We start from the raw sequence: 9,952 nt of genomic DNA on the forward strand, positions 1-9,952 counted from the left end.
GGGGAGGGGCCGTGCCCCGCCGCGGGAGGGGTCATGAGGCCGGCGGCCGTCCCGGTGCAGCCCCGGACTGGCGCGCGGGGCCTCGGGGCGCGTGGGGTCCGGGTTCCCCTGTGCGGCGCCGCCGCTGCCCTTCAGGGCGTATTCACCCTCCGCCCAACCTCCTTCGTGCCAGCCGCAGGCGCCCGGTCCGACTGCTGCTTCGGTTCACGGGGCGACCTGCGGCCCTGCCCAACCCTGGGGTCCCCGGGGGCTGCGGCGGGCGCTCGGGTACTCAGAGGGCAGCAGGTACCACCGCTCCGCTAGTGGTGGTGGATTTGGGCTTGTGGGGCTGGAATGGGCAGCTGTAAATAAATGATTGTGGCTTTTGCTATCAACTCTTGTTCGGACCCGCTGTCTGCCTGTTTTGACTACAGAGGAAAGGAGTTCCCCAAAGTTTAGAGGGGCTTGTTTGGAGTCTGATGTTCTTATGTTTTGTGTGAAGGAGAACTTGGGTCACACCGATCACTGAGTAGCCAGGCAGGCTTGTCCACAGAGGAGCAGACCCTGACCACCTTGCTGGGGTTTCCAGCTGCACCAGGGCTCACAGCCGGCTCCTCCAGGGTGTTTCAGGAACAGAAACTCGAGGACGTGGCTCTCCTGGTGGGGAGCTGTGTTCAAGTATTCTGGAACTGCCAGCCCCGTTGGGAGGAAGCCGAGATCAGAGTGTCTGCTCTCTCCTAAGTGCTGAATAATACAGCTCTTGAGCACAATTAGCAGTGGCAGGGTACAGAGAGAGCAGGAGGGCTTCCCCGCAGACATCCAAGCTGCTGAGGTGGTGGAGTGGAGGGGGGTGCACCCAGGCTGGTAGGAGGCTCTAGAACATTTTGCAAGCAAAGGCAGCTGACTTCAGAGGCTCCTGGTACAGAGGGAGCTGGGACTGCTAGGTGGGTGTGCGCTGGTCACCCACGGAGGTGGCTGGGCCAGTGTCAGGATGCAGAGCTGCCTTCATTACCTGTGTCAGGCGGCACAGGCGCCTGCCCACACTGGGACAGCTCTACCTATTTCTCTTGTGAGGCTGCTAAAGGCTCTGCCCTTGCTCCTCCATCTCACTTAGCTGTGACATTTTGGTGGGGCAGCCTCTCAACGGGCTTTTTGAGACAGAGTCTTGCCCTTGTCACCCAGGCTGGAGTGCAGTGGCGCCATCTCGGCTCACCACAACCTCCACCTCTTGGGTTCAAGTGATCCTTCTGCCGCAGCCTCCTGAGTAGCTGGGATTACAGGCACCCGCCACCATGCCTGGCTAATTGTTGTATTTTTAGTAAACACGGGGTTTCACCATGTTGGCCAGGCTGGTCTTGAACTCCTGACCTCTGGTGACCTGCCCGCCTCGGCCTCCCAAAGTGCTGGGATGACAGGCGTGAGCCGCCGCGCCTGGTGGGACTTCCTTCTTGGGAGCAGGTAGTACCGGGTGTTTGAAGGTGCGTTCTGCACCTTCTCATCTGTTACTGAGCGCTGAGGCTTGACTTAGGCCTCGTTTTAGAAAAGCCTCCCATAGGCTTTGGGTGTTGACACCTGCCCCCTGCTGTGGCTGCCCACGGCATCTCCCCTTTCCTAGCCTGCACAAATTGGTATTTGCCCTTTTCAAATACGTCTTTTCCTAAAATGTGGTTTCCATAACACAGAATCCAGAGCTACATGGAATTGTGGAGCATCTTTGCTACAAACTCCCCTCCGCCACGCTTCTCTTGGTCGAATTTGATAACCTTCCTAGTCTCACTGCGAGAGTTTTTCACACAGCCTTTGCCTTTCCAAGATTTTTCTCCCTGACTTTTCCTGCTGGCTTTTGTTTTCTGGCTGTTCTCTCTCTGCTTCTAACTTTGTTTCTTGTTGGTGTTGCTAAGGCATGCATGCAAATGACCACAGAAAGTTTAAAGGCTCTTCGGGTTCCCTTCGGAGTTTGTTGTTGTTCTGGTTCTGTCCCCTCTGCAAGCCCCCAAACCAGAGCAGCTTCCTCCTCCAGGGTAGATCTCTTATGCAAGAGTATCCCCGTGTGGGGGGCATGCACCCTGCTTAGCCCTCGGGCAGGAGGCCCCCTGGGGCCCAGCAGGAGCTGTTGTCATTCAGGGGACAGTCCTAGCAGTGAGCCACCTCTGTAACCAGAAGCCTGTGGGCCAGGACATGCATGATCATGAACCTGTCTGGAAGGGCTGTGAGAGCAGCCTCCACCCGTGCAAGACAGCTGTGGGGCTTGCTGAGGGTGCTGGCCTGCCAGCCAGGCAGATCCCTGAAGCACGGGCCATCCTAGCTCTTCAGCTCGTGCAGCGGCCAGTGTAGGAGACACATCAGCAGTCCCGGGTGCCTGCTGGGAGGGCCAGTGGTGATTGCCCCTCCCTTTGCAAGGCTGTTGATGTCCCCACACCCATCACCCTCAGCCACTTCCTTCAGCTGAGAAGCTGCTCAGCACAAGCCCCTGGGTGGGCACAGACAGGAACTTCCTGTGGGGGAGGCGGGCACTGCTCCCGGCCGCTGGCTGTCTGAACACCAGGCTGGCCGTCACTGGAAACTAGGCTGATAGTGCATCCACCCTGCGGGTGCCTCGTTCTGCCTCCTGCTCCTCGGGCCCAGCTGCCCTGCCGGCCGGGCTGGGTTCCCTCTTGTGTCTTCTCTGAGTCGTTCCGGGGAGGACGAGGCTGTCTTCCTCTCAGCCAACCTTCTGGGCACCTTTCCTGTCTTCCCAAGCTCTGCCCGGGACCCTTTTCCTTCCCCTCAGCCCATGGCCGTGCCGTGCAGCTGAGACTCCCCCGGTCTCTGGCAGCTCAGGGTTCACTTGGGAGGTGCACCATCCAGTCGTTTCCAGTGTGTTTGCAGTTATGCAACAATCCACGCAATTCTAGAAGATTCTTACCACCCCAGAAAGAAACCCAGGCCCTCCCCCTCTCCTGCCAACCGCTCCTCTGCTTTCCGGCCGCTGGGTTTGTCTCTGCTGGACGCTGAGTGTGAGTGGACTCCTACGACACGGGCGGGCCATGCTCGCTGTCTGCCCTGCACTGTTTTCCAGGCCTCCCGGTGCGTGGCGCCTCTTCCCAGCTGAACCCCCTTTCCGTGCGTGTGCATGCCACACTTCGTCTCTTCATGCGTTTACCGACAGGCACCTGGGCTGCTTCCACTTCTCCCTGCCATGAATGCCTGAGTAGGGGGGTCTCCCTGAGGCCTCCCCATGTGGTCCATCTTGCCAGCACCTTCCTCCCGTGATCGGGCCAAGTAGGCGGCGCCCCTGGCTGGAATCCAGGGGTCAGTGCCAGGGATGACCCTGGAAATACCTGCTGGGGCGCCTGGTGTGGGTGTCTCCTCCGCAGACCTGCCAGGGGCGCCTGGTGAGGCCTCGGGTAAGGTGGGTAAAGTGAGCAACCTCTCTGCAGGAAAAGGCTTGTTCACTTTCTGACAGGTCTCAAGCAGAGTCCCACTTTCTCTCACACGAAGTTTAATGTGGGAGCCACCAGCTAGGTGGTGGCTCCGTGCGAATCCAGTGGTGGGAAAGAGGGCCTGGGGGACAGCAGGAGGGACTTAAGATGCCCACTTGGCCGCCTTTGCCTGAGGCCCTCAGCCTTCCTCCTTGCAGGAAGGGCCTTTTCTTGAGAGGGATGTGGAAATCTCTTGACAGCAAAGAGGACTCTGGCCCTGAGTTCAACTGAGTCGTTTGTGAACTCAGGGCCTGCCCACAGCCCCTCTGTCCAGTGGGGCTCCTGCACCAGCCCTGCACGCCCCTGGTCCTGCAGCCTTCCTGAGGCTGAGGGGCTCCGCCTCAGTTCCAGCTCCTTGCTGCAGCTCAGCTGTCCCCACAGTGCTCCTCATGAGGCCGGATATGGCTGCCCTGGTATTAAGCTCCTTCTCTGTGCTTGCGCTGGAGGCTCTCGCGCCTGGTGCTCCCGTTGGCTGGTGGTGCTCCCGTTGGCTGGTAGTGCTCCCGTTGGCTGGTGGTGCTCCCGTTGGCTGGTGGTGCTCCCGCTGGCTGGCGGTGCTCCCCTCCAAGGGGTGTGTGCATCTGCAGAGTGGGAGGCTGTTGTAGATACCAGCAGGAGGGTGTGTGAGCCCAAGGAAGCCCCTGCTGCCGGAGCCTGGAGTGCACATGGGGCTGCGGGACTCTCAGTCTGTCCTCATGATGTGGTGTCTCCAGGGGCAGTGCCAAGAGCCAGGGCCCATGGGAGCCTCAGGTACCCCAACGGTGCCCAGGACCCGAGCCTCCACCTAGATGGAGCAGGACCCCCTCCTGCCTGCAAAGCTGTCCCAAGCCTGGTGACTGCCACCCAGCCTCAGGGTGTGCTGCCACTTGGCTGGCTTTGGCCCTTCCCTGTCCAATGCGTCTGGAGCCCCTGGGGCCTGGCAGTTTCCTTTCCCACGGTTGTTTGAGGTTTTATCCTCCAGAGTGTGGAACTGGGAGAGTTTCCAGAGTTCCCGGGCTGTCCCTGTGCCCCACAGCCCACCCAGTTGTTGCTGTCATGTGAGGGTGAACCTGGTAGGCCGAGCGGGAGGCTCCTGCCTATGGGAGCTCCTCTGGCCCACGTGTGGGGACAGCCATAGCTACGGCTCTGCCCCTAGCCAGAAAACCACAGGGCCCTACCTGTCAGGAGGGACCGGGGCCACCCTTTAGCCAGATGGGGCCCATCCAGCTGGTGGGCCTTGGACATAGGAGTGACCATTTCCAGAGACGACGATAGCAGTAGGGGGGCTGCCCCTGTGGACCCCACAAATGCTGGGTCCTAAGAAGGGCCCCGAGAGAGGCCTGCAGTGCGGTTCGGGAGACCCGAGCGGCGGGCTGGCACTCAGGCCCCTGTGCCCTGCAGGTTCTGCGGGGAGTGCCTCCAGCCCTGCCTGCAGGTGCCGTCCCCACTGTGCCCACTCTGCCGCCTGCCCTTCGACCCCAAGAAGGTGGACAAGGCCACCCACGTGGAGAAGCAGCTCTCGTCCTACAAAGCGCCCTGTCGAGGCTGCAACAAAAAGGTACCCGCCTGCTCGGGCCGTCCTGGAGCCGGGGGTCACTTGATGGGCAGCCTCAGCCCACGGGTTCCACAGAGGGCGGGGGCCGGGCCCGGGGCCGTCTCTCTTTCCTGTTGAGTAATCGCAGTCTCTGCTTCTGCACCAGGAAGCCGGCCCCGGCGCCTCCCTCCCCTCCGCTCCCCTCCCGTTTTCATCTCTCACTTCCCATGGCGACAGCTGAGGGGCCAGCCCGATGGGGGCAGCACTGTCAGAGCCGCCTAGCCCAGGCCAGGGGAACCCATGTGGGTTGTGGCCAGTGTAGGCATCAGGGGCCTGAGCTGAAACCTTCCCAATGCAGCCTTCCCCTGCCAGCGATACTGGGGACAGCGCTGGGGACTCCAAGGTCACGAGGGCCACAGGCCGAGTCAAGGACATCTAAGGGCCAAGCACCCTCCAGCTGCCAGGAGTGCCAGAGCCGGGCTGATGGGTGCTGACACGCCCACATCAGAGCAGCCTAAGGGCCTGCAGCTTGTCATAGGCCTTGTTGGCCCCCATCTCCATCCTGTCCTGGAGCCTGGCCTGCGCCCCAAGGCCCTCCCCGGTACATCCACTTCAGGGTGGAGAGGGCCCAGCCAGTGCCCATTTCTTTCAGTGCCTTCTGGAGGACTGAGCAGCTAGAATTGATTTTGCATTTGCATTTGCATTTCCCGGCATTGCCGCATCCCAGGTTAGTAAGTTCCGTGACGCACTCACTCTGGTGCGTGGCTCCTCGGTGGTGTGTCCTCGAGGTCAGAGGTCCAGATGCCCGGGGGCCGCCCTGGACTGCAGAGTGGTGCGGCTGAGCAGGCTGTGGCCTCGGGTGCTTGGGCACCTCCTGTCTCTCCCATGCTCAGAGTTCCTCTCTCCTGGGCAGACAGAAAGGATCAGAATGGGTCACATGCAGAGCGCCTCCCCCACACCACAGCGGCACGGTTCTCTGATCTGTGTCTTCAGATGCGACTATCTCCCAGCACCTTGCTGGGATGTGGCGCGTCCCTTGGAGTCCAGCAGCCCTGGGCAGAGCTGGGTGCTAGGCTTGTGTCCAGGAGGATCTCAGGCACCTGCGGTCTTGTGACCTCTTGCCCTGGACAGTGGGTGTGCTGTGGGTGGCGGATGGCGCCCTGCCCCCATGGAAGCATCCCCAGCTTGCCCCTCAGTCCCACGGAGCATCTGTCCCCAGCCTGGGGCGTTTCTGAGTGGCCTCCACTTGGCCTCTTCCTTTTTCTGGAGCAAGTATTTGAACTCCCGTGGGCGCCCGAGGTCTCCTTACCTGTTTCCCACCACCCTTCTCCAGCCGGGTTTCTGCCCTCGGCCAGATCATCCTGCAGTGATTTGCTCTTGGCCATGGAGTGGTGGCTGCCCAGTGCCTGTGATTGTTTTAGCAGCAGAAGGGACCAGATCCCTTTGCTGCTGGCGACACAGACACTTGCTTACAGTTCTCTGGTCCTGGACACCTGAGGTCTCGGCCTCCCCAGGACGGCCCTTCCAGATTCTCAGGACCGCCTTGCCCTCCCTGCCCTGTCTCCTAGGTGACCCTGGCAAAGATGAGAGTCCACATTTCGTCCTGCCTAAAGGTCCAGGAGCAGATGGCCAACTGCCCCAAGTTCGTCCCCGTGGTGCCCACATCCCAGCCTATCCCCAGGTAGGCGCCCTGCAGTACAGGAGAGAGGAACCATCCTCAGCGGTTTCCTCGTTCTGGGAGCAAGTGCAGTGCCCCATCCCAGAGAGGCTTGGGGAGTCACCCGGGGCCGGGTCTACTCTGGGGAAGTGGACCTTCTTTGCCACCCTGCAGGAAGGCACCTGTGCTGCCCTCCCTGGCATACCCACCAGGCCCCCTGCGGTAGGGACACCTAAGGTGTGGGGAGCAAGAGGAGGGCACAGGCCAGGCCCACACATCACCTCCCAGCAGGTGGATGGGCCGAGAGATGGTCCCTCCCAGGGCAGCACCAGCAGCAGCTCTGCCATTTGGCTGGCCTGGTTGTGTGGGGTGGACGAGGGTCCTGGGTGTGTCCTCAGGAGGCCACGGTGTGCAGAGGCACAGGGGGGCACCCAGCCATTGCCACACTCCTGCAGCCTATAGAGGGCAGGCCTGGGGCCACACCTGTGTTTGAGAGAAGTGGAGAGGCAGGGCCCCTAGACCCCTAGCCGTGCCACTCACTCTACCCCTGCCCTGCCAGCAACATCCCCAACAGGTCCACCTTCGCCTGCCCGTACTGCGGCGCCCGCAACCTGGACCAGCAGGAGCTGGTGAAGCACTGTGTGGAAAGCCACCGCAGCGACCCCAACCGCGTGGTGAGCAGCGCCTGCCCCAGGAGACGCCTGCGCTAGGGGAGGCCTGTGGGGGACAGTGCAAGGCCCAGGAGCCTGCTCCCAGCGAGTCCGGGGGTGCCCAGGCCACAAAGCCTCCTGGGACCCAGGGTGGGGACTTGGCTGCCCCAGCAGCACCTGCTGGAAACCAGGGAGTGTCCATAAGTCCTTCAGGGTGACGCGCACTGAATAACTCACTTGTCATCGGGGCACACGCCTCCAGGTCTGGGGTGCCTTCCCAGGCGGAGGCAGCACTGACAGGGCTCGGGAGGTCCCCCAGTCCCACTGCGGCCACCGCGCCTCTCCCCGGTCCAGCTCGGCTTGACCCCAGTGCCTGTTCTAGGTGTGCCCCATCTGCTCAGCAATGCCCTGGGGGGACCCCAGCTACAAGAGCGCCAACTTCCTGCAGCACCTGCTTCACCGACACAAGTTCTCCTATGACACCTTTGTGGTAGGCGTCCCACTGGCACTGTCCTCCCCCACCTCCTCCTCATCCACCCTCCTCCTGCTCGGGCCCCTCGCCAGCCTCAGGGTCCGCAGGGTTCAGAGGAAGCCAGAAACAGAAGCCTCGTTTCAGGTGACCACATTCCCCCAGGTTCTGTGGCGGCTGCCTGCAGATGGGGAGTGATGGCAGCTGAGTTCGAGTGGCCACTAGAGGGTGCCCGGGCCTCTTGGGGATGTGGACCACACAGGGCAGGTCCCTGCCTGTCCACCCGACAGAACCCCTCGAGGGTGAGCCAGGCTTCCTTCTGGAAGCTTTCTGGAGAGAGCTGGAAGGACTTCCATCAACATTGAACACTCCAGCCCTGTCTCCTTTTCCTACCCGCCGCAGGTCAGGCACGCACCTGGCCCCCAGGCCTGCAGATACTCGCACAAACTCTTTACTCCTGGTGCAGCCCCTACCGTGCCCAGCCCTGTTCATTCCTGGCCCTGGCTAACAGTCCTGGCGATGGCTCTCACTCCCCCTGCCAGCCGTCCAGGACCCATGCTCCACCTGCCTGAGAATGGAAATTGTTAGAGATCAGGGAACCCTGGCCGGCCTGCTCACCTCGGAAACCCCAGGGCTTAGAGTCCGAGCTGAACCAGCAGCTGTCCGAGTGCCCCCTACCCAGCGGGTGATGGCCACGCCTTCTAGTCGGCACCTTCCCACCCCCGGGAGGACTGTGCAGGCCCCGTGCCTGTGGGAACAACAGAGCTGGGTCCTTCCTGTGTCCTGCTGGAGGGAGGCAGGAAGGGTGGACACGCCTGTGTGGGTATGGGCAGAGGGGACCTCTCCTTCCTGTTGCCCTCAAGCCCGGTGCGTCTCTCCTTCCTGTTGCCAGGACTACAGCATTGATGAGGAGGCCGCCTTCCAGGCCGCCCTGGCCCTGTCTCTCTCAGAGAACTGAAGGGAAACGCAGCCACTCGCCTGCATCTGGGGTCAGGGATGTCCCCGCTTGAGGGTCAGGCCTGGGCTCCTGTGTCGCACCTGGCACCTGCTCGGGAGCACGCCCCACCGAACCAGGAAGAGCCTGCACCTGCACAGGAGAGGAGCTGGGGCCAAGCCTCCGGGCCTGAAGATGGACCAGCCGCTGAGGCCGCCAGAGCAGGACCGCCTGGTCCCACCGGCGTCGCTGGGTTCTTCGGTGCTTCTGGCCGAGCAGGCGGCCTCCTTGGGCAGGGCTGGCCACTGGGACCTAGAGCCGCCGCTGTCTCTTCAAAGCCATGATGCCCTCTCGTGGGAAGAAGGGACCGGCGGTGCGCGAGCCATGCTCTGTAGTCGAGCCAGGAGGAACCCAGGCTGCCGCCCTGCCCAGCCCGACCCCGCTTCCACCTTGCGCATTCGGTACTGGCTTTTGTGATACTTAGGAATCCTGGCATCTTTTCTATATGATCCAGTGTGATAATCTTTTCACGTTTTATAGAGCAAAGACACAGCAGTTACTCTTCATATTGCAATATCTGTGTTTGACTAGGAATAATAGTATTTTTATGGAACATTTACAAAATTATATTTTTTAAAAACACAATCAAGACAAGTATTGGGGGATTGGGGCAAGCAGGGAAGGAGCAGTGGGGCAGCTGCCAGAGCTCAGGCGAGCTGTGGCACCTGCCCTGGGCCACTCACTGTGTGTCTGGGTCCTTGAGGTTTGTGCGTTTCTCTTTGATGACTAGGAAGAAATCCCAGCACCCCGGCCACAGGCTGTGGCTGCTCCCAGCAGAGGCAGGGCCGGCAGAGCAGGGACCTCCTCCACCCAGAGTCCTGGCCTTGGCCCCCTGTCACCTTCAAAGCTGACTGTGCCCCGCTGCGGGAGGGGACGGCACCCAGCGGTGGCAGAGCTTGGCCTGGGCAGGGACCCGCTTGGCGGGCTGAGCAACGCGTCAACACTCTGTTCTGTTCTTGGCATTAATTATTGCTGTCTTTTTTTAAAAAAAAGTTTAAATAAAACGTCTCAGAGCATCTAGCAGCCTCCACTGGGTTTTATGCTCCACGGTGTGGAATCACCAGCTGTGTCTGTCTTGGAGGTCGGCTGTGTCCTCCCCAGGCCGCTCATGCTGGGGGTGCAGCCTGCAGCCCGTGTGTGCCCTGGGCCTGAGCCTCACTCAGCCATGGAGGGTTCCACAGAGCCATTTAGACGTCGGCACTGGGCCCTCCTCCCTCTGAGAGGACCAC

General features: G+C 61.4%; 1 protein-coding gene across 1 annotated transcript; it reads left to right on the forward strand.

Moving 5' to 3' along the window:
- The first annotated feature begins 1,263 nt into the window (after window positions 1–1,263).
- RNF166 (ring finger protein 166) lies at window positions 1,264–9,741 on the forward strand. Its single transcript, XM_017859794.1, has 5 exons — window positions 1,264–4,977; window positions 6,522–6,634; window positions 7,170–7,284; window positions 7,643–7,750; window positions 8,622–9,741. Exons 2-5 carry the CDS (start codon window positions 6,537–6,539, stop codon window positions 8,685–8,687), a joined length of 387 nt encoding a protein of 128 aa, XP_017715283.1. The 5' UTR covers window positions 1,264–4,977; window positions 6,522–6,536; the 3' UTR covers window positions 8,688–9,741.
- Window positions 9,742–9,952: the final 211 nt, after the last annotated feature.

The sequence above is a fragment of the Rhinopithecus bieti genome, unplaced genomic scaffold (assembly GCF_001698545.2).
Source record: "Rhinopithecus bieti isolate Rb0 unplaced genomic scaffold, ASM169854v2 scaffold_1618, whole genome shotgun sequence".
In the NCBI taxonomy this organism is placed as follows: domain Eukaryota; kingdom Metazoa; phylum Chordata; class Mammalia; order Primates; family Cercopithecidae; genus Rhinopithecus; species Rhinopithecus bieti.

Coding starts and splice junctions, on each gene's coding strand:
- RNF166 (XM_017859794.1), top strand. CDS start 6,537: ATGAGAGTCCACATTTCGTCCTGCCTAAAGGTCCAGGAGCAGATGGCC. Junction 6,635..7,169: donor ACATCCCAGCCTATCCCCAG/GTAGGCGCCCTG, acceptor CTGCCCTGCCAG/CAACATCCCCAACAGGTCCA. Junction 7,285..7,642: donor GCAGCGACCCCAACCGCGTG/GTGAGCAGCGCC, acceptor TGCCTGTTCTAG/GTGTGCCCCATCTGCTCAGC.